Source organism: Indicator indicator, chromosome 23 (genome assembly GCF_027791375.1).
Source record: "Indicator indicator isolate 239-I01 chromosome 23, UM_Iind_1.1, whole genome shotgun sequence".
In the NCBI taxonomy this organism is placed as follows: Eukaryota; Metazoa; Chordata; class Aves; order Piciformes; family Indicatoridae; genus Indicator; species Indicator indicator.
The window spans coordinates 6,565,991-6,592,719 of NC_072032.1; the positions used below are offsets into that span (position 1 = coordinate 6,565,991).

General features: G+C 41.0%; 1 protein-coding gene across 1 annotated transcript; it reads right to left on the bottom strand.

Moving 5' to 3' along the window:
* Positions 1–1,667: 1,667 nt before the first annotated feature.
* On the bottom strand, positions 1,668–14,621 carry SH3BP2 (SH3 domain binding protein 2). The gene is made up of 13 exons (XM_054391609.1): positions 14,518–14,621; positions 9,192–9,331; positions 8,062–8,164; positions 7,390–7,507; positions 6,763–6,833; positions 6,303–6,391; positions 4,986–5,051; positions 3,879–4,458; positions 3,492–3,600; positions 3,093–3,148; positions 2,384–2,465; positions 2,039–2,098; positions 1,668–1,805 (listed from the first exon to the last, which is right to left on the bottom strand). Exons 1-13 carry the CDS (start codon positions 14,619–14,621, stop codon positions 1,668–1,670), a joined length of 1,716 nt encoding a protein of 571 aa, XP_054247584.1.
* Positions 14,622–26,729: the final 12,108 nt, after the last annotated feature.

The window sequence follows — 26,729 nt, forward strand, 5'->3', positions numbered from 1 at the left end:
CCAACCCATTCTAGGATTCTGCAAAACCTATTACAGCAGGAGCAGAGATCAAAATGCTGATATTGTGCATGGCTGTGTCTCTTGCCAAAGACAGAAGCAGAGTTTCTTGCCTCAACTCCTATGTATGATCCTAATATCACATCTCTTTATTAAGGAAAATCCCTTAGGGATTAAATCTCGATTTATTATTTTCAGAAAAAGAAAATTCCTATTCTAGAATGGTTAAGTTTTTGAAGTTGGGGCTAAGTGCAACAAGATTAAAACTGAAATGTGAAGTTTGTGGATATGGATTTAGAGTGACATAAACTAGATACATTCTCCTGCTTCCAGGAGTGACAGCATTATTTTAATTGTTATTAAGAGTCACGTAAACATTATTAGAGTATGAGACCATTATAGCAGTACTTTTGAATCAACCAACTTACTTAAGGGGTCACTAAAATAGATTTATCTTCTTTATTAATTTTGGCATGAATATCAAAAGCCCTTGATTTTAGGATATTTGTCCCCAAAATATTAGGGTACAAATGTTACCAGCACCATGCTAATGCTCATCATGGACAGTGCTGACAGGATGCTAAAACCAGATGTAATTTGCATGCAACTATCAACTGAGGAGCAATTCGAATAATGGACAAATTCCTAGTGATCTACAACAAGCAAACTAGGGCAGGTGTCCTGCCTTGGAACAGATGTGATGGGCTGACAGCTTGATCCTAGGAGACTGACCACAGAAATTCCTGTGGTGACAGCAGCACTGTGCTCATAGTTTCAGGGCTTGGCTTACATTTTGTTTTATAGAATCCTTGACTTCAGCAACATGACAGAAAATTGCTAGGCAGAATTGGAGGTATTTGAAAGACTTCTCCCTTTCTCCCTTCATCTTATGTAGTCCTTTCTCTTTTCTCATACCCATGACGAATACTAGTGGCACCAACCCTTCCAGTGGGGCTCCCATGAAAGCCAAATCTCTGTTGTTCTACATTTACCTGAAGTGCACATCATGAAGTGATGTCAGATGCCATAAACACATCAGCTGATAGGACCCTGGGACTGGTTACTGCAGACACTGCAGTCACAAGCCATCTTTATGTCTGAGGTGGCTCAAAAAGAAGCCACATTTTATGATCCTCTTCACCAAATAAACCAAATTATTTGCACAAAATCTTCATTATTTACATGGCAACTATCCAAGTGACACAAAACTTCTCAACTGAGCACCAGTGCTGACTTCAGGAGTAGTGCCTTCAAGTCAGTGTTAGTATTCCCTGTCACAAGTGAATGCTGAGACATTGTCAGAAGTTCCCCTTTTCTGTACTGCTTGTTTTCAGGTCACCTCTTAGTTCATGTCCATCTTCCACGTTCCAAGGAGATCAGTAATAGCAGCAATTTTATGGAAGGTGCAGGTCTCATGGACAGCTTTCACAGCATCATCAGTCCAGATCTTTTTAAAAGAAAAGACCATCAAATCCACCAGTGTGGATCGTAAGGTTCTACCAAGAGCTCACTCCATGGACTTTCCACACGTCTCATGAGAATAAATGATTGAAACAGACTCAGTTCCTGTGTGCAAACAGTAGGATCTCCAACAATGGCAGGAGGCCAGGTTGAATCCAAGGGCATGAGGGAACCCATTTGTTCTAAATCAGTGAATTACACCAGTCATGTCACCTTGGTGTGGAGTAGCCATAAGGACACCGAAGCATCAGGCTGTCATGACTAGGTAAGATATGAGTGCTGTAGTATTCGACCAAACTCCCCATGTTCAAAAACATGAAGTCTGAATCCAGGTAAAACTTGCAGTCCTGTTGCAGAACAAGAACGTATGTCACCATTGGCAGAAATTTTTCCAACTCAGTGTTTTAAAAAAAATCCCCAAACATCATCACCAGAACAAAGAAAGTCTTTGAAACAAGGTAACGCTTTGCCAACTACTCACACAAATAACTCCAAATTTAACTCAGGAGTTTAAGATTCCTTCCTTTAGGATGTGACTGGAGCTGAAATTTAGATGTGAACACACAGTGCAGCTACTGACCTTTTCAAAGATCCTGTAGTTCCTCACTTTTTCTGCAGTTTCATCCCATACAACCAATACCTTGAAGAAGAAAAATGCAACATTTTCAGTCCATGCTAACAAGCTCTAAGTCAGTGTAGTGGGTTGAAAATTCCCCCAACATTAAATTTGCCATTTGTATTGAAGAATCTGTTACAACCCAGTCTAAAAAGACAAGAAAACTCTCAAGTTATGATAGTGATTGTCTCAGATTATCTTGCTTTAAGGAAAGAGCATATTTAATTTAAATATTTTATGATACAGAAGATACAGCAACTCTAAACCAAAAAGGGGTTTGGAGGGATAGATGCAGCAATTGCAAGTTACCTTTCCAGGCTTAGTAGATGAGTTCCTAATACAGTACAAGCCATTCTGTGGTTGTCCCCGGGGGCTATTAGCTTTAAATGTCCTACAAATAAAAGAGCAGTTACATAGATGAGCATTTTCTGACTCAGGTAAATAAATGCCTAGCTCCTTAAAATTCTTATATGACTCTCTATGTCAGTTGTCATTCATAGTATATCACAGCTGAAAGAATTTCACCCTTCTAGCATCTGAACCAGTAAGACAGTACAGAAATCTGGCTTCCTGTTCCACCAGCATCCTGGCAGAACAACCTTCTCCAGATGGAGCAAAATCACTCTGCAAGTAGCATTAATTCCAACTGCTACATGAGCACAGATTGGGTATTAGAAGAAACTTCTTCCCTGAAAGGGTTCTCAAGCCCTGGAACAGGCTCCCCAGGGTGGTGGTTGAACCCTGGAGGTCTTTCAAAGAGGCAGAGATGTGGTGCTGAAGAGCATGGTTTAGCACCAGCCTTGGTAGAGTTAGAGAATGGTTGGACTGGATGATCCTAAAGGGCTTTTCCAACCAAGATGGCTCTATGAGCGCTGAGATAACACCTCTAAAAGTGATTTCCACATTAAAGGAATTTAAAGTGTTCTATAGTGTTTTTAAACACAATACCTAGTAAAATGATCTTTGGGTGCAGGTTTTTGTAGGACTTCTAAGCAACTATTTTAAAGTCCCATCCTACCTTTCAACTTCGAAGGATTCAGAGGTGTTAAGGAATATTGAAGCAGGCAGCCCAACCTGTAAAAATTATGCAGAAAATGAATCACCACATAAAAAGTACTAGCAACTCATTGTGCAAGTAAACTACATCCACCAGTAGATGAAATTATTAATGGTGATTTACTTTAGACTTCATCCTCCTTTACATCCAGTATTAAAATCCAGAATCTATTAAGGCATTTCTTAAAGCCCAAACAAACAAATTAATAAAGAAAAAAATCCCACAGCTCTGTGCTTTCAGAAAGTTGGTTTTTTGAGGGATTTTTTCCCCTGAAATAATGAATTTTTAATGTTCCTCAAAGTGTAACTTAAGCAAGAAAAAAAAATACTCTTTTAGCATGGATCATCATCTTGCTCTTACTTTTTCATAGTCATCATCAGAATCATCATCAGGTTGTTTTGGCTTGGAGGGTAGTGCTGGTTTCTCAAATGAGAAGCTTCTAAAACTCTGTCCATCTGGTGGTGATCTCCTGTCAGAAAGAGAAAAAAACCTGAAGGACATCTCCTTAGGAAAACAGAGCAAACATACAAAACCCACTCAAGGGATAATACAACTGGAACTGCAGAACAAGTTCCAGTTTATCCCTCACATTACAGATGAATTTTGGTTTGAAGGGACCTCTGAGAGGCAAAAAGGCACAAGACTGAGGACAAGAGGGGTGCTGGAGGTAATGGAAACATGTTGATGTGAATCTGAGGAACCTGTCTGACAGAGTTAACTAACACAGTTGTGGAGTTTCATACTTACTGTAACTGGGGACATGACCTCTCTGCTCTAGTCTTGATTGCAGGAGGCTGGTGGCTTGGCACAGGTGGTTTTGGGAGCACTGGTGGTACAAACAGTCCAGGTTTACCAGGTTCTCTTGGCACTCTGGGCTCTACTGGTTTTTCAGTCAGCTGTGACAGCTTGGGTTTATTGCTCGGTACTGGAGGAGGAGTCCGTGGTGAAAGGTTTAAGGTTTTTAGCTTCTCACATCCTTCTGAAGTAGCAAGGACTTGAGCTAGAGGCAGAGGCTCTGGAGGCAATGAGCAAGACTCTTTGGCACACGCAGGCTTTTTGAAGAGAGGGGGCACAGGGGGCAGCTGTTCACTGGGTCTCCGGCTGGGGGAGAGCATCTTTAGGTGAGGCTCAGCTCGGCACTGCAGCTGGGGTTCCCTGGTGTGTAAGAGATCCTCCACTTTGATCTCAGGCAAGCTTCTTTTAGGAGGTGGTGGTGGCACTGGTGGGGAAGGTTTGCCAGCGAAGGAGTTTGCCCTTGATTCTGAGTAAGTGACTTTTCTGACATGAGGAACTGGTGGAGGAGGGTAGGCTGGGGGCAGGACCATATCTACAGAAGAAAACCCCCAAAACACACATATGACACACTGAGGGGAAGTGCATTACATCAGAGAGCTTTTCACACTTGTTTTCTGATATTCTGTCAGCATCTGGTCTGACACTACCTAAGATATTGATAAGCATTTAACTTCCAGCACAATTAGCTATAGTAAACTCCTGCAGTTTTGACTCGGGCATGGCTTCTAATGACTTAGCAAAGAGTTTTCTGTTTGCTAAAAATAAAAAAGCTACACTAAAAGCATTGCCTCTGCTCCAGACTGACCACCACACACAGGTCCTTCCAGGGCAGGAAAACATGCACTTAGAGGCATACAATGCTTCTGGTAAATTATTGCTGCTGTTACTAAGAACTTTTGACCCTAAATACCTCTCAACATTAAATACTGTGCATTCCTTCAGTCATTTTATCACCTGCAATGCTTTAGACACAACCAAGCCAAAAGGATAATCTGGCATTCTACATGAATCTTGCCTTCCCTGGGGACTTTCCTGAAGGGAAAGAAAGAAATCCCATACCATCTTTCACTATGTCCGAGGTATCTGGCTGCAGGTAAGACTCCTCCTCTTCCTCCTGGTCGTAATCTGCAGATAAAAATCAATCTGTCAGATGCTGACAAGTACTCCTGGAACCAAGGGAGGGTATTGAGTATCTATTGCTTTTTAACAAATATTTGCCAGTTGAATTTTAAAAGAGGTAAATAAATAAATAAATAAATAAAGGTTTGGTCCACTTCTCTGCTGTCTGGGACTGGAGTTTGCTTATATTCTGATGTCAGTTAAGAAAGCCACTACTTACAACAGTGGGAGATGAACTACATTGCACATTAAATTTTATCCATCTTTGAAGTTACTATTTACTTTCTGATGGCACTTTCTAGTGTTACAACCTTCCTGAGAAAAAATTCCTGTCATCTGCAGAGATGCACTGGCAAAACCAGTTGGGAAAAAAAACAAATAATCCCCCAAACCTAACCTCAACCTTAATCTTAACAAAGAAACATGTAAGAATTTTGCAATACAGAAGTCTAGTGACTACAAGACAAATAACTCTTTTGCCTTGCTCTGGCAACAACACAATGCATCACACTGTAGTTTCAATGCAGACTTTAAGTCAGAATGATCAAGGTATGAAAAAAAAAATGCTGCTTCTAGGCAGTGATTTCTCCTCACTGGCTACAATAAGAGCCTCAAGGACAATAGGCAGCACAGAATGTTTAGGGCTGGAAGGGACCTCGAAAGATCATCTAGTCCAACCCCCCTGCCAGATGGATTTTAAAAGGTAAGAGTAATTGGTAAAAATCAGTTAGCTCTTCTAGTTTTCCTAATTTTCATTCTGCTAGGCTTCCTGACACAATTCCTATGGCATTCCCTCCTTCCCTCCCACAAGCACAGAAGGTACTGCAGTCAACCCTACATGCAGTGCTGATGAGGGTTTCCTCTGCTTTGCAGTAACTGAACCGGATTTCCTAGAGATTCACAGAGGTTTGTGTCCTAGCCTGGAAAAACAGCCCAGCATTTCCTCTCAGCAAAGGAGAGCAGCAGCTCCGGTCAGCCCTACCCTCAGACAGGGCAGGTGGGAAAATGCCTGGTGAAGGAACTCTGTTGAAGCTTGAGGCAAGGATCCTCAGGTTGGATTTTACTAACACATCTTTACCATGTCTTTTTACTAATGGTTTAGGGCTCCTGCTTTAAAATTACAACTACACACCTTGAGAAAAAATAAAATGTATATTTACAAATTGGATCAGTCTGCTTACGCCCTGGGAATAATTCCTGCAGAATTCAGAAGCAGCACATAAGCAAATAAATCTTATTGGTAAGTGAGTTTGTCACCTTCATTTTCTGCTGAATGATGAGAATACTTGATGTCAATGGGACGTTCTACTGAGCCATAGAAACTGTCTGCATCAGAGCCAGAGTCACTGAAAAAGAAAAGCCAGAGAACTTCTGCATCACTGTGTGGGTCTTGGGACAGTGAAGATGACTGTCATAGAGCTGCAGCACTGCAAAGGAACACTGGAAAAGCAGAAATAATCTATTCTTGTTTCCCAGTTAACAGCCAGATATGTAGCTGCTTTGCTTTTAATGCTTTTAAATGTCATCTTTGTGTAAAACAACGTTCTTTTAGTAAAAGATTTATTTTTGTCTATGCAGTATGAAAGGCCTTTCATGCTTGCGCTTTACTGTACATGGTTTTATTTAAGAATAAATTACTTCTAGGTGCCAGAGCCTAAAAAACACTGTCAAGAGCTAGTGAAAAAGGGATGAAAAGCAAATGATTAAGGGGTTATACCTGAATTCTGTTATTGTTTCTTTTTTCTCATGGTAGTGATCAATTTCCTTCCTCAAGGATAGCATCCAATTCTAAATAAGAATAAAAACACAATATTCAACACATCCATCTTTAAATCATTCATCAAAGATACACAGGATCTGTCCTCTGTAACAACAGGGTAATTGCAAGGAACCTACACTGAAGCAGTATTTATCCCTGACTTTGGGGTGACAACTTACCAGTAAAATGTTTGACTAGATAAAATGCTGCAAGAACAGAATCAAACACTACAACTTTCAGTTTGAAAATTTCAAGCTGTTATTTCCAAACTCAGCTACTTCTTCATTGTATGTTTACGGGCGATAGATTTCATTGAACAGCTTCTCTACTTTATCAAAGGCTTAACATACAAATATTTGTTCCCTGACTAAAAATAAAGAAAAAACCCATGCCATTGAGTATGTCACTTACAGCCATTCCCTAAATCACAACTTGAACTAATGCTAACTGCATAGTTGAAACTTGAGACATGATGTTCAGAGAAGCCCAAACTCCAGTGACAGCTGTGTGTCCAGTTCATTTAGATCTTAGGGGATTCCAAGATTCACTTTCTTCTCCAAGGACAATTAAACTGAAGAAGGTTACCTTTCGTTCATCTTCAGAAGAAGCTGAGAAAAACCACGTCCTGTGCTTCTTGCTAATGTGAACTAACTTGAAAGGAAACACATTGCTTGATGTTGTCTCCTCAGCTGCCCGCATAACCCTGAGAAACAGAACCACCAGTAGATAAAAACCTTCAGCTGTAAGGTTAGTTCTGCTGTGCAAGTCACAAAGCTCTGCTAGAAAGCAGTTCAACTGACCAATTCTGCCTTACAGAAATAACCTCCAAACCCAGGAAAATAGCATAAACCCCTCATGTGTGCATCTGTAGTACTTCTCCATTCAGAAGCACAGGTGGCAGAAAGCCACTCCTGTCAGGAGTGCTGACAGGCAACAGGGCACTAGTTGAAGCACCAGCAGACTTGGAAATAGATGTTTTGACCTGTCCCATAGTTTCGATGAATTGCATTGAATCCATTACCTCTGGATGTGCAAAGTCTGCATGAAGTCAGTAGCAAGAGTTAACCCACTGCATTTTAACAGAGGAAGCCTATACACTTGCAAAGCATGTGGAACATCACATACACAATTTCAAAGGAATACATCTCTTGGGATCCCAGATCAGTGCTTAACCCAAACAACAGATGTAGCTGTTAGAAAAGAAAATCCTGCATTAAGTAAAAGGATCTTGGGTGTTACAAGTTATTTGTCACTCACCTGTTGTAACCATTCAAAGAAAATGCACCCTGTGGAGATGCAGATGTGCTGCTCTTAAAGTAGTAAATACATCCCTCATGGATAATCACAAATCTCAATGGCCCTGAAAAGATAAAGATATGAGCAAAATATAAATCCAAAGGCAGTACATTAACTAGAGCCTCTTAACTTGGGTAGAATTGTTTAAGCTTTTAGTAATCTTATTAATCATTAGTAAAGAGCACAAATTAGTTAAGTGACAACTTATTGATGATAAGTCACAGGGTAAAGCTGTCCATTCACAGTTCCCTCATTTGAGAGGCAGCTGATGTGGTGACTTCAAGAGAAGCTGAAGAGGCTGTAGGCCTGACCTCCACTTGAGCTCCTTCCTAGAGGAATAAGCTAATGTAAAAATGCAACCTAAAACAAACAGCAGGATGGCAGCCACAGGCTACAGGTACTATTTATGTCCATCCCAAAACCATGATGGTATCTCCCTTTCTTCTTTCACCTCAAGCTCATAAAGCTGCTGATAAAGTGATATTTTTTATTTTTTCAAGGGGGCCAATGCTCCTTTCTTTATCAAAGGCTGCAACCTTTGTCATTAACTATATAAGCACAGTTTATTTATACACCAGGAGAGCAAACAAAGAGTGCATAAATAAACCACGAATCTTAAGTTCTCTCCATGTAAATAGACTCTGATTCCAAAAGGAATTGCTGCTTTTTAAGTACAGCCTAATGTTGGCAGGGAGCAAATTTCCATTTCACAACAGCAGGAGGAGATGGAACTATTTTTCCAGTACATAACACCCATCTGGAAAAAAAGAGAGTACTAATTTCTCTTAGAAAAGAATATTTGAAAACAATACATCTCCCAGGAATCTGTTTGTGTCTTGATAAATCTTACTTGTGAAGGACTTGGGAGGAGATTTAACCAAGCAAAAGAAAAATCAACAACAACATTTCTATCCAAGATTTACAGTTCCAAAACAATTAAAGGGAATTCTTCCATGCAGTACAACTGTAAAGCAGTACAGAGCAAAAGGAAGAACAGCTTCATGGAATAGCCTGCTAACATGAAATGTGCTAAGGGCCCCAAAGATAAGCATCTGAAACACTTCAGTTAGTTAATACCTCATTCAACTTACACTTCAGAATCTGCAGCTGGGTGCCTCCTTTTTTATGAAGATACCCTGATTTGGTCACTCCTCCAGGCATTGTCAAAAGGTTTTGTGCTCCAATTGCCTTCATTGGGACTGGCCAGACCTGCTCCTGCGAGGCCATTGTCCTGCAGTTTAGAAGAATTAAAAAGCAGTTTAAAACTTAAGATTTTACTTGAAGAAATGAGCACCAAGAAACAAAGCTTGCTTCCTTAACCAAGTCTTCCAAACAACTAACATGCTGGCAAGTATGTAGCACAGACGGGTGTTCAGAGATTCCAGGAAGTTTGTAACATAAAAAAACCACGGTGCAAAAAGTCCCAATTTATTTTTATACAGCTCTCAAAAGTGACTGACAGCTGCCGAAACAATGGAAGAGTGCTCAGCAAATGTTTAAGTATTTGTATTTTCAAGTGTCACAGATAATACTGTGAGATTTAATCAGGCTGGTGAGGAAAAAAGGAAATCAGCCTCTTCTCCAAAGTTCTACGCCACACACATCCATACAATGCTATTTTCTGTATGATGAGGGATCAGCAGTCATAATCAGTAGCTGCAGTATCCTGTGCTACTTACTCCTTAATGCTTACATGATTTACTCTGAATGAAAGCATCAGTGTATAATCTGACACTGGATGTCATACCTGACAGCATCCTGTGCACATGGAGCTCAGCTCAGATTGCTGCAGGCTTCCATTTAATTTCTCTATCAATTATTAATACCAAGCACTTCTGCAGCTACCACTCTTTCTGCTATCATCCTAAACAGGTTAGCTTCTTTAGTAGCTTTTTCTGTCTGATACATCACTATGAGACCTTCCTTTCTTCAGCTCCTAACAAAGCTAGGCTAAAAATTCTACTGTGCAATAGGGAAAAGAAATCATACATGAACTGAAGGAGAAGTTTGCCCTATACAAAAGGGCTCTTAGCCTCAGGTGTTGGGCTAATCTCTCCAAGTAAAAGGCAAACTAATGAAGTTCCAGTTAATTAGTTTCTGGTGAAGCAAGGATGTTTTAGATCTGAACAGTCTTTAGTGGAGGACTGAAATCTAATAGATCCTGTTTGCTTCTCCTTTTCCCCTAAAGGACCTTCCTGCTCCCCAAAAGGTAAATTGTTTGTTTTATTCGGCTGTATCCTTCCTTCTGCTATTTCCTCTCTGTCCCTATTATGCGATTGAGATCTTTCCAAGCAGAGTTGTTCCTTCCTCTTCCTTCTCCTCCACAATGAAATTTCTAGCAGCAGCAGCAGCAATGTGTTAACAGGCCCATGAAGGAGTTACACACAGATATTTAAAGCTTGTCAGATTTTTTTTTTAAAGGTAACAGAAGTCAATAAACATATCCCCCAAAAAATTCCTTCTAATGATCTCTCCACATCTTGCAGAGAAGTTTAAGTGAGGGAAATGGAGAGCTGGCTGCTGACATGAAACCAGGCTGCAAGTACTGCTAAGAGTGATTTCCTTGAAATGAGGAACTCAAAGGCAAGGCCAAGGCTACATTTTTCTTTTAAGAACAGGCACATCAAGATTCGAACATTACAAATTAAGTCGTTTCAGTCTGTTTTTAGTTACACTCAGTGAAAAGATTAAGTAAAAATGGATTTTTTTTTTTATTCAGACCAATATACTCCACTGTGGGTTTTCTTGAACTAATTCTAACATAGCCTCAATGCCATCCAACAGCTTCAGGTTCACCATGGGGCTGCTCTCACCACAAAGAACAGAACGAGAGAGGACTCAAGCACGTAGACATTGGTATGAAACTGTTCCAGTGTGATGCACTTAGGCTGAAAACAGATCAGAAGTGGCAGAGTTAAGTGTCTTGGAGAGGTTATCCAAAACAGCCATGAGCTGAGATTTTTAGGAAGCCAATGGCAAACACTGGGGACAAGGGTATGCCACCCTAGGTAAATACAGAAAACAAATATTTGACTAGGTTATGTTGGCCTTCTCTGCAGGAGCAGACTAGTTAGACTACTCACTAAAGTGTGCCTGGATAGGGCATTTTCTCCTTCACCTGAAAATCCAGCATATCAAGCAAACATAAAAGAATAACCAACTCATGGAGGCACTGGAACAAGCAGGAGAAAAAAAAAAAATCCAGTTCTGCATTGTGTTAACTACAGGATTTAAACGAAGGGAAAGGACAGCAGAGTGTCAGGTTCTGCTTCCTCTATTGATGATCATTTCTTACTTTTGACTACTCACTATAAAACAATCCTGAGAACAGAGACCAAACCTCAGGACTTCCCCATCCCAGCCGAGTAATCAAACGGAGATGCATTTGAACTCCACAGCCAAGTACACATGACAGAGCTCACCAAATACAGCACCCTATATAAAGGCTTTCAATAGATTCAAAGGGTGCTCTATCTATTTTCTGGATCTCTTTGTGGCTTACAGCACTTCCCATTACATCTGTAGGCTTCTCAAGCACTTTCATTTGCAGTCACATAGGGAGGACTTCGGTATTCTGAATTGAAATGTTTGAGTCAGGCTTCTAAGATCCATTTAAGTACTTTGAATCTAGTCCCAAGCAGATTTTTCTCTTTTTTTTTTTTTTTTTTTTTTTTGACAGTACAAAGCAGCTCTAGGACACTAGATGATATCATGCATTAAGCTGCTGGGAGAAAGCTGTCAAGATGAGATAACCACAGGAGCTTTATTGTAGGGGTGGGAAGAAGGAAAGAATGGATGCTCTTAAAGATTCTTCTGGTCTCGGCATCTACAATAGGGTCAACTTTAGCTCACTGAAATGGTTCCTTCCACTCCTGATATTCCTCTTCTGAATTTTTTATTACCTTACATGAAGCACAGACTGATGTTGCATTACCAGGTATACACAATAGGAAGCACTTAAGGCCCTGTAGAGTCTGTTAGCTCCATGATCATTAAGAACAGAAAGAATTTCCACTTGTTTCTTATCCAGTGACATTCTCAGACTCCAAGCCAAAGACTCTATTACACCTTTTCCCCCCAGGGTGCATCAGCAGAGTCTCTTCTGTGGAGCTGACAACAAATTTAACAGAAAGGGCACACCATGTGTAATCAGAGCCCAACCATCCTCTCTTTAACTCTGTTACAAACAGAAAGTAACTTTACTCAAGATAATTGCCTTATAGAAGCTTCTAGTAAGAGCTACACACTTTATTCTGATGAGCTAGATGAATATTTTAAAATTAAGTTTTCCATCATGGCCTAAACCCCAGTCTAAGTGCCTATTGAATCAGCCTTCTCCCCCACTACAACAGCACTGAGCTGAACTCCCTGAAGCAGAAGACATTGGCAGCAGAGAGCAGAAGCCTTGCATTGTGTTTTTTTCTCAGATGATCCCCAGGACAATCCCATGCCTGTGAAGGAGATGTTGGGCTTTACAGTGTAAGAGCAGAAAAGGTGGGCCAGAACTTCATCATTCACCCCTCAGCAGTGCTTTTGTAAAGAACAGTGCAGTTGGCACCCTCGAGCATGATGCAAAGCTTATACAATTACTACTGTGACTACTTCATATCTGCAAACTGGTCTGCAGACTAAAAACCAAACCTATTTGCAGTGTATTGCTGATGTATGTCCAAGTCTACCATGACTGTAGTTTCCCCACTGTGATACTATTACAATAAGCTGGGGGGTTTATTTTAGGTGCCATGAAAGTCACAACAGCATGAAAAAAGTGAAACTGAATGCTTCATCATGTAAGCCAGATACTGCCAGTCTGATACTGAAATTTCTTCTGAATCATCACAATACTTTTACCAGCCTCAAACTCTAAAGGGAGTGCAGATTTCTGGTGGTGTGTAGTATGCAAATGGCTGCATCTGAAGCAGTTTTAACCTATCCCCTCAATTAGCATAGAAAGAATATAGTTAGACTGGAGGCTAGGGCATAACTTTACAGGTTAAAAGTCCACCCACAAGTAGAAATAAAATTCTGCCACATTAAAGGTCTGGATTACATTATGGGAGAACACTTACCCCTTTTGGCCTTATGAGCTACTGGCCTTCAGCCCAATTAAATCAAGCACAAGCTGATTCAACTATGGATTGCGTTCTGGGAGAGCCAGGACTCCTCAGTTCTTTTTTAACTTCAGCAGGACACATGGCAGATGTGATCAGTCTCTCGCAGCATATAGGCGTGAAAACACATTACCCTCATCTCTGAAACTACAGCTGCCAGGAGTTGTATTAAAAGTTCTCACTTGTTCTAACCGTATTTATGGTCTGTCCTGGAGCTCAGTTTGATCGTGCTGAAAACAAATGAAAAACACCCTCCAGAGCTGCAGTGCAAAAACTAAACCTGATGTGAATTTGTAACAAGTATCTCTGTGCCAACTATGTCCCAGAACATTTTCAACTCCTTAATACCTCAGAACCTCTGATCTTTAAATCCTGTTTTGAAAGTAAAACCTAGTGAAGCCAGATGCTAGTTTCCTTCTGAATGTAAGCTTCATACAACCTTACCGATGTAACATAACTTACAACAAATGCATTCCTCATATGGAGCACTGGAACAGGCTGCCCCGGGGTGGTTGTGGAGTCTCCTTCTATGGAGACTTTCCAAACTCACCTGGATGCATTCCTGTGCAGACTACCCTAAGTGATGCTGCTCTGGCAGGGGTTTGGACCTGATGATCTCTTGAGGTCCCTTCCAATCTCTGATATACTGTGAGACTGTGATATGATACAGAGGGAGACTGAAGTTTCAGTCTCTACAAAAGGCTTAGCCCAAACTGAGGCAGTGTTACATACATCAGAACTGTAAAATAAAAGCTTCCCCAGTGTGTTCCCAGCAATTCTGGACAAAAACTGGTTGTCCAGTTCAATCATCTAAACATTTCCCATCTGTTCTTAACACTGCTTGCTACAAAAATTCCATGTCACTTTCCCAGTTATTAAGCATTCCCAGTATTTCCAAAATACTCTTCCATATCCCTCTTATTTTTTTGGGATACTCATTCCATTCCTTAATACTTCTAACAGCCCCTTTCACAATAGCTTCCCAGATAGATTAATAGCACAGTACAAACACTGTGAGGTCAAATAAATCTTACAAGACAAAGGGAATGGAGAACTTAAGCCTGACTGAGAAACATTCTTCTAAGTAAGTTTGCTTAGCTTAACTTGCTTCAATTTGGTTTTTTTTTTCCTGGCAAATGTTTTCAACCAACACTCACTTCAGCTCTTCCCCTTTCCACTTTTTTTTTTACCCTTGAATTTTCTGCAGGAGTTAAAAGTATTTTACCCCAGATACCATATTCTACTTAGTTTTAGTCTGCTCTCTACCTAAAAGAGAAAAGATGACAGAAGCCAGAGTTGCACTGACCTGGTGGCTGATCGACACATGGTTCTTCTGCTGACAGTTTCACCAAATGACTGTTTCCTTTGTGAGGACAAAGCCATTAATAACTTGTGACCCCTCTCAGGCATGACAGGAACATCTCTGCACTTCTCCCCTTCTCCTGTGTTACAAGGTTGAAAGAGACTGCAGTGGCTGCTGTACACCCAACACACAAAAGGAAAAGAAACCCTGCCCCAACTGCTTGTGCAGCTGCTCTGTGGCCAGGAGGGACGCCTAGGCAGTGACTTGTTTCCTTTGCTACTTCCTGTTCCCCCAGTGCTAGTGGGCAGCACTATCTCTGTCAGATTTCCCAACTTCCCAGAAAGCCCATAAATCAAACCCTGCATACCTCAGACTGCAAACAGCGAGCCAGAGAGCAGAGGGGATTTCCCAGCACTCCCTGGCTCTCTGCTCACCTTTTAGTTCTTTTTTCCTGCAGTGCACTCAGCCTCCCGTGGCGGCAGAGGCACAGCCCAGAAATGCTGCCTGTGCTTCAGGTACCTGGCACTGCACCACACAACTATGATAAGTATTTCATCTGTTTTCTCCCCCACAGGTGGGCTGTCCTTCCCTCTACAACCTAAGAAATTAAAAATAGCTCTTTGGAAAGGCTATGGAGCAACAGGTGCTTTAGAGCAAGTCTTGCCTGTACGTTGATGCTACTCAAACCACAGGAGACAATAAAATTGGAATCCAAGAGGCTTACAAGGCAAGGATAACAATTCTACAGGACAGCTATCACCAAATGATGATGAATATAAGCCACTGGTTTACCCTTTTTTATTTCATATGAAGGTCTTACAGCATTCAAGTGTTTCACTGATTTGGTCTGGAATTAAACACCACCTCAAGCTAGAAAGTTCAAGACAAAACCAACTAGCAAGTTGCAGAATGATAGACAAAGCCTACAGAGATAAATAGGCTAAGTAAAGCTTATTTGCATGCTTTAGGGGAAGGGGACACAAATCTGTACTCCGTAACTAGCCATGGCTGTCTTGGCTAGAAAAGCACTTCTCAGATGTCACCATAGGGCATCTACTTGCAACCTCTCCATAGCCAGGTTGTATAGGAAGAAGAAATAAACAACAAACATCACACAGCTGTTGTTAGCTAAAAGGATCAAGTCAAAATCCTGTTGCTCTTTAATAAGAATCCTAGAGTGGTTCGGGTTGGAAGAGACCTTTAAGAACATGTAGCTCCAGCCCCCCTGCCATGGGCTTCTACCAGAGCTGCTTGCTCACGGCCTCATCCAACCTGCCTTTGAACACTGCCAGGCTTGAAACCTCCACAGCTTCTCTGGGCAACCTGTTCCAGTGCTTCAGCATCCTCAAGGGGAAGAATTTCTTCCTCATGTCTCATCTAAATCCAGCTTCTTCCTCCACTTTTGTCAGAAATCCCTCTCCAGCTCTCCTGGAAGCTTCCTTCAAATACTGGAAGGCTGCTAATAAGAAGACAAGCAATACCCAGTTCTCTCAGTGACTTAAATACCAGATTTTTTATACAGTCAAGATGTAAAGAAGACTACATCTCAGGAGTTTATGAATTAAATTCACTTGCTTTATCTGCCCCAATATCAGTTACCAATTTAGACTTTGAGCGTTAACATGCAGTGCTTTAAAGCAATTTTTCCTCCCCTAGTTCTCTCCCATCTAAGCACCCTCTTCTAAGCTTGCATCACCATCTTGGCAATCTTCCTCTCTACCTCAGTTAAAAAATCTGTGATCAAAATGACAGCATTTGGCTATATGCAACACTGGAAAAAACAATCAGTTCCTTTTACTCTTTTCTGGTCTGCCACACCTAAGCCTCGTTTTTCAGCTTGAAACTGTACAACTCTAATACCAAGCAATTTGGCCTCAACAGTCTCATTTTAATTATGCTTCATTAATCCAACGTGTGTTCCTGAAGTACTGCTTTTCCACTCTAACCCTTCTGATGCTGTCCTCTCCTTTTCTTCACTTAAGCACTCAGAAATACAGGATTTTTCATGTTAAGTTCCAAGATCCTCTTTTGATTTTTCTGGTGATTTCCAACACTATCAAGATGGTCACAGAGTTAGAACAGAAGCCATTTCACACATGCCCACACACAAGCTGGTGTTCCACTGAGGTACAAAAAAAAAGATAAAATGAAATTTTATTCACAGTTTTGGCAAAAGGGAAATTCAGCTTCAATTTCTAGACCAAACATTAATCTGAAAGGTTGTGTTTCAAAATTGCAAATCAGGAGTCTGAAGAGACATGAAGTCTTTATGGATTTCATCAACATTTCTGTCAGGGAAGTGAAAGAGCATTAAGCATATCTTTCCTCACCACACAAAATTCTGTCCTGCAAGGAACTCTGGCTCATGGTTTTCAGACCACTCATACTCATTTGTTTTCACAAAATCAGTGGCAAGAAGCAGCTCAGCACCATGCTAGCGTAAGGAGAATTTCACTCCAAATGAGTTACTTCATTTCTTTAACATTATGAGCTTTCACTCAGAGAGCATTAAAAGGAAGAACCAAAGCATAAGCAATGAGCGTTTGGATTTCATTCCCCCAGGGCCACTGTCTGAGGATGTCAGCCAGTTGTGTCTGCCATTGTTAGGAGCAGCTCTTACTTATCTCTAGTTACAGGAAAGCAAAAGCAACACACTGAGCACTGTACTTCAAATCCTGCGGTGGCAGAAACTCACTAGCCTAGCTCAGGGGGTGAGTTGTCTCTGCAGCAAGACAGCTTCCTCTTGCTGACCAGTTGACAGGAAATTGCAAAAATGGACTTTAAATAAAAGCAGTATGAGAAGAGCCCAGCAACTGGCAAGGCAGAAAAGTTAATAAAGCAACAAACCAAATGAAAAAAAAAAAACAGCATGAACCCCACTGTCGTTCAGCTGGAGCAAGCAGTCAGTTCAGAAGCCGAGCTCCATTCAGAATAACCCTGAGAGTACATCCATGGTAGACTTCCACACAAGCCTACAGTGTAGCAAGGCAGTGTAGGCAGCCACATTGTGTTCAAGTTTCACTGTCTTTAGTAAACTTAAATTTGGAGTGGATTATTAAATCTACCAAACTATTTTAGTCCCAGGTTTCTAGATCACAGTGGAAACAAATCCAGTGTATTAAGAGATATTTGTCAGCTTTACACTCCACAGCTGCAGATGAGGTCAATTACTTGCCTGAATCCTTCATCTGCTAGGGAAGGCAGTGCTCTGAAAATATGAATAACCACGCATCAGAATTAATTCTGCTGGGCGACCTGCAGAATGAAAACAAACAAAAACAGCAAAGGCAAGAAATGAGGCCAGAAGTTCCAAAAATTTTCTTTCAATGCCAAAAGAATCCCTGTTCTTCAAACTTCAGCTAGCACTCCTTCACTCTTTCAGCTTACTGAGAAGGAGCTGAAGAAGCTTTAGTAATATTTTTACTTACTTAAATATATTTAGAAAGATAGCTGAAGCCTCAATAATATACGTTCAATCTAAAACTGAGAAACACTTCAGGTCAAAAAGCTTCTGAGTTTTTATTTATACTCCACAGCTCTTAAGCTCCAAACATCTATGGAGGAATACAGCAAAACCAGCCAGCAGTGGTCTGCAATAAATAAGCCATACTTGAGAGAAAGAGCCTATCAATTTTAAACCAGAGTTACAACTTTTCTTGGTTGTTTCACCAAACAGCTTGGCACAAGTCCTAGGAGATGATATAATGACTCTGATTTGGGGATATGGTTAATGTCATATATTGTTCAAACATCTGTAGACCAAAGTATAACCCCAAAGTATAGCTTGTGAAAAAACAAGCTAGACTATGCAGCTGGAGAGGAACCTTCTGCAAACTCTCAATCTAAGGACATTATAATTTAACAGATTCTCTTACATCAGCTAGTCTTGAAAAATAACCTCAGACTTCACACTGATGTAGGTAAGGATGGAATTCAAATTGTTACAGCATCATTTTGTATGTTGGCAATTTTATCATGAGTAGCCTTTCAAGTTCAGTTTGAAGATTTCTACTGAACCAAAAAGCCCCTCAAAATTGTCCAAGAGCATTCACCCAGTGAGTTGACTGGGTGCCAAGCCTCTGTCAGACCACAGCAGTAACATTTGGTCTAAATAACACTTATAATGGGAGGCAAGTTCTTAAACATTTTTGCTGCTTATCATGTTATTTCCAGTAAGTTTGAAGACACTTTAGCAAGGCAAGGCTTTCATTCTCCTTCCCTATTCAAACCAGGTGGACAGGTTCTTTGCTCCTTTTAACTCACCTATATACAGGGTCCTTGTAAAGAAGCCTACAAATGCAGCTGTTGTGATTAACTGATGGTTTTCCTCAGTGCTTGTGGTAAAACTGCAAGTAGGCAAGAGTTAAAAACCCAATTACATAACTGAGCAGAAGTATCAACATGATTGGCCAAGTCCTGCAGAGCTGTGGTGAGGCACTGGAATGGGTTGCCCAGGGAAGCTGTGGAGGCTCCAAGCCTGGCAGTGTTCAAAGGCAGGTTGGATGGGGCCTTGAGCAACATGGTTCAATAGGAAATGTCCCTGCCCATGGCAGGAGAGCTGGAACTAGATGATCTCGAAAGTCCCTTCCAACCCAAACTATTCTGTGATGACATAAAAGATCCATCAGTTCATTGCATACTGTGCTTGCACAAAACTAGCAAAACCTTGGTCCAAGACTACTACTGCCAGTTCAGGAGCGTACTTCATGTTAGTGTATATGCAAGTCAGCAGGAAATTTCCTGTATATAAGCAATTTTAAAACATCCCTGCAGCAGAATGTTACAAAATCCAAAACCGCATAAAGCTTACAAAGAACTCTTGAATGTCTCTCAGCAAAAAAATGCAATGAGTAAATTTATAAACTCTGTTGCTGACCCCACTAAGAGGCTACTAATTGAATACTGCAGAAATTCAGCAAGCCCTGGTTGAGGGGAAACATTTGGTCAGGCCATCTGTGAGCCCTTCAAGCTTGCACATCCCCCTCCTGGTGGACTGCAGTAACCTTCTGCTTTAGGTTACATACCTCTGCAGGCAAAAGGCTGCACCAAAGAGGAAGTTCAACTTCTGTCAGACCCTGAGAAGACAAAAGGAGACAAACATTTCCTATTTTTGTTTGGAAAGATGAAGTGCAACCACAAAGATTCACTTTGCTGCTGCACAACACAGTAGATGGTGCTGGTTTCTAAGTAATGACACAGTAAAGCATCTCAGAGTTTTCTCTTCTCGTATTTGGAAAATCTGACTAGGAACCAGAGTCTCAAAATAAGCTCATAACCATGCAAGTGTAATTGATAGAATTAGAAGGCCCAGCTGGTAGCATTGCTAATGGACAGTCCCCACCTCCAACAGCTTTGAAGCTCCTTGCAAGCAAGTCGGTGCAGCAGGAACAGAATTTCTTTATTCTGAGCCCAGTGGCTGTTCCCTTTTCAATCATGATATGAACTTCTCTAAAGGATGTTGTAAGGCCTCAGTAGTTTGCCACTCCCACCTCCAACCACACAAAACACTAAATCCAAGAGCTGAAACAGGTAGGAGCATGGATTACAACAATGAGGATTTAAGGCTACTGCATATTTCATCAGTTAGGTAAGTCTTGCTTACATTTTCTTGTATATATACACACAGTGAAAAGAAGAATCTCTGCAAGCTCATGCTTGATTTTTACAAAAGCTGAATTTAATTGTAATCACCAGATCATGCATAGCTATGATTGTAGGTCAAGATTTTAAAATTAAAACAAATGTACACTAGGAGGCTGTGCCAGAAAGACAGCAATAAACAAACAGTTTTAATTTGGAAGGCATGAGAGGGAGCAGTCACAGAATCACAGAATCCTACAATGGTTTGGGTTGGAAGACACTTTCAAGATCACCCAGTTCCAACCCCCTGCCATGGGCAGGGACACCCAGCCTGGCTTTGAACCCTGTCAGGCTTGCAGCCTCCATAGTTTCTCTGGGCAACCCATTCCAGCACCTCACCACCCTCATGAGGAACAATTTCTGTACCATGTCTCATCTCAATACAGCTTCACCCAGTTTGAAGCCATTACCCCTTGTCCTCTCAGTCCATGCCTTTATAACAGTTCTGGAAGGCTGCTCTAAAGTCTCCCTGGAGCCTTCTCTTCTCCAGGCTGAACAACCCCAATTCTCTCAGGCTTTCTTCAAAGCAGAGGTGCTCCAGACCTCTGATCAGGTATCTTCATGGCTTCCTCTGGACTCATTCTAACAGTAGCAGCCACTTCACGTCACTTAACCTTAAAAAGATAGTCAGAGGCAGTGGGCTGCTTCTACAGGGCATTTTGGACAATGCCATTTTACGTTATCATTTCTTTTATGGAAAGCACTTCTTGCTTCAGAACACAACCACCATAATAGATATATAGATAGATATAGATACATTCCTCTTCAATCTTTCTTAAATGAACCTCAAGAGCAAGGATGACCTCAACACTGATCTACACCTCTGAAGAGGCTGTAGAGTTGCATTCAAAAGTGAGCTCTCACACAGATCTCTTTTCAAGTAGAGAAGACATTCATATACAACATCATAAAACATGACCAACAACATTCTTATCTTTCACCACTGCTCACAGTTTGTCTAATCAAATCTACTACTGGCATAGTGCCAACCATGTGTCCAGCAAGGTTTCACAACAGGCATGAGAGGCACACATCACACCTTAGAAGTGACAAACAGCTGGCAGTCAGACAGGTCAAAGGCAAGGAGCTAAAACACAACTTCTAGATTCTTACTTTCCATCTGATCTGGATGCCAGTTAACTCTTCTCCTCAAACCACCTTCTATTCTGGCCTGCCTTTGTAAGAATTAACTCATGCTGGGAAAAAGCTTCAGAGCACTAAGGAGGATGGGAATGGATCTAGTGGTACTGCATATGTCAATCAGACTCCTTCCTAGAGTGGTGATCATTAATGTTGCAGAGGAGGAAGAAATCAAACCAAAACAAAATCAAAAGAAAAACGCTGTAACACATTGAACTTAGAGCACAGTGACCTCCAAAACCTAATGTTTTGTGCACTGCCCACAACTAACAGTCATTAAGTCCAAGGAACCCCAACTTGTGATACGTCACAGAATTCAGACAGAGCACCTAACACTTCCAGCAGAAGCTTTTACAATATTTACAGCTTATCTGCCTGCTACACTCATCCTAGGTACTCTTAAAGCATTCCAATCAGGAGTCACTTATTGGACACAATTAAGAGCTCAGGCTGGATTTCACTTGTACAAAAGAAATTCAGGAATTTGGGTCAATGGGATTACTCCTGTTTCAACCCAAGTAATCAAACCTGACATCTTTGTATAGTAAATATGACAGCTCACCCAGACCCCAGCAAATGACAGATCATACATACCACTTAGTTTGGAAAGGAGGAGGCTAAGGGGTGACCTCATCCCTGGAGGGGTTGAAAAGAGGCAGAGATGTGGTGCTGAGGCCCATGGTTTAGCACCAGCCTTGGTAGAGTTAGAGAATGGTTGGACTGGATGATCTTCAAGGGCTTTTTCAACCAAAGTGATTTTACAAGTGATTTTTGCTCCAAAGAATCACTCGAATAAAAGGAAACTCAGAAGATGCAGTTTGATTATTCAACAAAGACCTTCTCATACCAGAGAAACAAAAACTTGATTATGGTTATCAGAGGCACATCCTGGAAACCAGTTAGGTTTCGGTAGAACTGCAGCCGCTTTCCACCTCCTGTTATTCAGTTTATATTGCACCAATATCTGTGCATGTTTATTTACATACACACATTATCTGTGTAGCATGATGTGGGTATGTCTCTCTGGAAAGAGCTACCTTTAACGAGCAGCACAACACCACAGTTTGGATTCACAGTGCTAGCCTTGCCTTGATGGCGATGTTGTTTTCTTTGGAAGAGCCACACCAGATGGCAGTTAGATTACTCCAGCTCTAACATGGTGCCAAATTTTTCGAAGTGTACAAACAAGTACATCCATTTCTATTTGCCTCTAAGCAAGAATAAGTGTTAAGATATCAGAGAAGTGGTTGTTCCTCTTCCAAAGATCTCTTGTGTGGATTCTTTCCACAAGAAAAAAGAAAAAGCAGTGAAAGCTTTTAACTTAGATTCAATAATCTTCAGCTGACCTATTTAAAAAACAAAACAAAACAAAACAAATTGTTCACAAGATATAATAGGACTTTTTTAACCTTTTATGACCCGAGAAGGCATTTACCATTCTAATAACAGCTAGTAAAAACTTTTTTTTTTTTTTTGTCTTTTTCCTTTTTTTTTTAATGGGCAGCAAAAAAGTAACAACAAAGTCACTGTGCTTCACTTCTATTGCTGTAGCACCACCTCCTCTCCTGTGTGGTCTATCAGAGAACCAGCAGCTGGCCTGGCACAATCAAAATTGAATGCAAAGAGTGCAATAGTTGGACTTCAGCTGAATGTCCAAAACTAATCCATAAGTGAGAAAGGATAGAGAGAAGCCTAGAAAGCATTAAAACTCAAGTACACACAATTGATCTTGTCAGAGTTCTTGCTATGCAGGGTATACCTCCTGTGCACAGGGACAGAAGCAAGAATTAATTAGAAGCATTCATGTAATTCATGTGCTCCTTGCTAACTAAAATGGAAGAGAACACTCCAGGGAGGAAGGAAATTGTATACAGTTGCCAAACGAAGAGTTCCAAACAAAAAGACTTCCATTTGCCACAGCAAAGACACTGCTGCAAATCCTTGCTACTTGGCTTCCTCTGGAGGAACCAAGCCCATCAGTCAAGTGCCACAGTAAGATCTCCAGCTCTTGAAGAAGAGACCTAGCTTCCAGTTCAATAGCCCAGCAGAGAGCTTCCTTCTACCAAGCAATTCTCAAATAGCATGACATTGTTGCAGCCCATTAGATCAGGGGCTAGAACATCTTCAGTAATTAACAGATTGGTCACTAATCCCTTGCCACCTGCCAACCCAACTTTGCTGGGGAGCCAGATCCCACAATGCAAGCAAGCAGGTGGCATCAGCAGCACTGTGACACCCTCCTCTTCCACTAAGATGTCCTTCTGCCCCTAGCAGCGTTCTCATTCCTCCGGGACCATTAACCACTCTGCTAAGCAGAGCTGCCAGCCAGCAAGGAGGAGAAACGGAACTGCTCTCCGCTTGGGGAGCTGTAGAGAAACAGTCTGGCAGCAGAGGCTCAACAGGCATAGTGCCAACAGGACAGATAGTTTCCGGGCTTAACCACTTGGATATAACCTAGTGCTGTGTGCATTTGGAAATAGGGTGTTCCATCTTATCACCATTGTTTTCAGCATTATTAGGAAAGGTTATCTGCACCTCGAAGCAAAAGAGGTGGCATCCAGCAAATTCACACATTCCTTTGATAAGACTTCAGTTTGCCTCTTCACTCAGAATAGCAGCTTTCTAAACAGCAACCACCTACACGACCATCCTGATACTGCCTGGAGACAGAAATAAGGGTGCTGATGGGGGGGGGAGCAAGAGGGAAATGACTCACTGAGGCTTTGAGTTCAGAGGGGAAAAAAGAATTCCACTGTGAGTTCTTCCCCTTCAGAGGGAAAAAAGAATTTCACTGAGTTCTTCCTAGAAGAACTTCTTCCTACAACAGCTTCCTACAAATATAATAATTTCCTATAACTGGCTAGAGAATAGTTAAGTTATCTAACTCTGTCCTCCTAGTTTAAACATGAAAAATACATTTAAAATATTCATCTTTCCCTTCCAGTTTCCCTCCCTTCCCCACCACACAGTCACACATCAAGTATTTATCTAGCATAATCCTAGCAGTCTGCCATGCTTAATTCACTCCTGAGTTAGAGCACCCACACAAGCTCATTCATGGGCCAGACTATGCATCATTGTATTACTTATTCAGGTTGCCCTAAACCCACCATCACAAGTCACATTGGTAGTTTTCAAGGTATTTTTCTATCTCTGGCTCTTTAGAGGGAAGAGAACTACTCATCTGATAGCAAGACCTGTGTGCTCCTAAAATTATTGGACCATTTTGGTCGGATGAGACTGTTAAATCATCAAGTCCAACTGTTAACCAAGCGCCTGCCAGGTCACCATGAACCCATGCCTCTCAGCACCACATTTTAACAGCTTTTAGATACCTCCAGGATGGTGACTCCACCACTTCCCTGGGCAGCCTCTTCCAGGGCTTGACAACCCTTTCAGGGAAGAAATAATCAAACACCTTTCTGATTAGTGTTCTGCTGAGTATATTCACCAATTTAGAGTCTGACATTCCCAGTTAGAAATCAAAGGTATGGACTCTCTCCTAGACACCAAACAATGGAGACTGCACAGGCCAATCAGTAGAGGTTTGCCCACTGTGTCAGCAGAAAGCTTGTTTTTCCACGGAACATGTACAGAAAGCCGGATACACAAATCCCACACCACTCAAACTCTGCAGTGCTTTGGAAACCTATCTGCCTGGCATGAGAGTGGATTCTGATCAAGTGACTGAAAAATGGCTACGGAAAGCTGGAATGTTTCAGCCTGACTGATTAAAGGCATTTAACAGCTTGCAGATGATCAGCAGCTGTGCAAGTCAAGGTCACTCTTTTGCCCAAACATAGCTTGAAGTGCTTCCTTTTGCTTAGTCAAGTTTAGAGGTCAGTTATTAATTAGGTAATTATAAGCCTTTTATCTGTCAATAGTCCCAGTAGGCTCATAGGCTAGGTTTCTTTGTGCTAAATTTCTTTCTACATCCTTATCAGGACATAAAGTAGATAAAATGTTAATCTTTCCAGGAATACAGAGAAGTATAGAAAACAAGAAGAAGGAAGACCAACCCTACACAAGCCTTAGTATCTAAAGACTACAGCTTTATTAGTATGAGGAAAGACCAGCAGATGACTTCACTGCTTGGTGTCAGTCAAAGCAGTGCAATTCATAGATTTGTCTGAAAGCTCCAGGACCACATGCAGTGAAAGAACACTGTTCAGTAACAACCCATGCCTCCTCTGCCCTGAGATCACACCACAGTACTCCCAGGCAAGAGGTGCTCTCACTCCAAGAAATAACTGGTTTACAGCTGTACTACATTCCAGTTGGCCTCTTCAGAGCTGGTCTAGGAGAAACAAAACAATTCTTTGACATGTTGTAATAGAATTACTATTAAGCAACACCGAAGTATTTATTTACTCTTTTTAGTAGGGTTGTCACAAGATTAGAGTCTAATAATTTAAGCCTCTGCTGCTCGGTTGCATGCTCTCAAAGTTAACACCATTCTGGTTTGGATGTCAACCCCAGCACTCAGATGCAATTTCTGCTGAAGCTAAGAGGAACTAGGTAGACTTCAAGGTGAAATTTGTAAGGATGTGGCTTTTAAACCAGAACTTTTTACTTTATAGAAGAGTTTTAATAAGTGTTACCAAGAGAGAGATTGTCCCTCGCACGTATCAGAATTTAAGACGTACACCATCTTGTAAAAGAATTTAAGAGAGCTAATAAACTACAACACAAAAGGTCATTTCAATGAGATTTTAACTTGGAGTAAGATTTACATGTGGACATTGAAAGGACATCATAGATCAAATCTAGTTTCTACTTCTACAGGTTCAACAGGGCACAACCCCCAAAATCACAGTTCACAAGACTTCTAAACAAGTTCTTTCCCCACCTCAACAGACTGCCATTTATTTACCAGGAAAATATGCAAATGTTTATAAAAATGACTGTTTTTCCAGAATGATGATTAATGCCTATCAGTGCAATAGCTGAAGTTAAAAATAGAATGGGGAAACAAAGCTTACTACCAAACCACTTTCTTTCCTTTTTTTTTTTTTTTGGTGTTACAAGCTGTAGTTCATCAGACAAGACCAAAGCATTCACAACTATCTACTTCTGCCTCTCTTCCTTTTTTGTTACTGAGCAGTTATTAGACAAAAAAAAGAAAATGAGTAACAGACACTTTGACACTTACTAGAAACTGTTTCAGGATCTGAAATGCTGAATAAAAAAAGATAAGAATATTTCAGTGATTGATTTTAGCAGAGTAAAGCTCTGCTGGACAGTAGGAGGCTCTCATCCTTTGTCTGGAGAAGAACCAAACAAAAGTGGAAAGTGAAGTGTTAAGTAAGATTTCCCTCCTCTAAAGGTTCTTGTTTCTAATTTTGCATATCTTTAAATTAAAAACTCCATACTAATACAAGATGAAGCTAGAGTTAAAGTCCTTTCAAGAGCATTTAGAATTAAGTATTGCTTTT

What these genes read in the sequence shown, in the direction of transcription:
- SH3BP2 (XM_054391609.1), bottom strand. Translation starts at nt 14,621, where the DNA reads ATGCCTGAGAGGGGTCACAAGTTATTAATGGCTTTGTCCTCACAAAGG. An exon ending in CCAGCTGCAGATTCTGAAGT is followed by an intron (nt 8,165 to 9,191) that starts GTAAGTTGAATG and finishes TTATCTTTTCAG; the next exon opens with GGCCATTGAGATTTGTGATT. An exon ending in GAAACAATAACAGAATTCAG is followed by an intron (nt 6,392 to 6,762) that starts GTATAACCCCTT and finishes TTTCTTTTTCAG; the next exon opens with TGACTCTGGCTCTGATGCAG.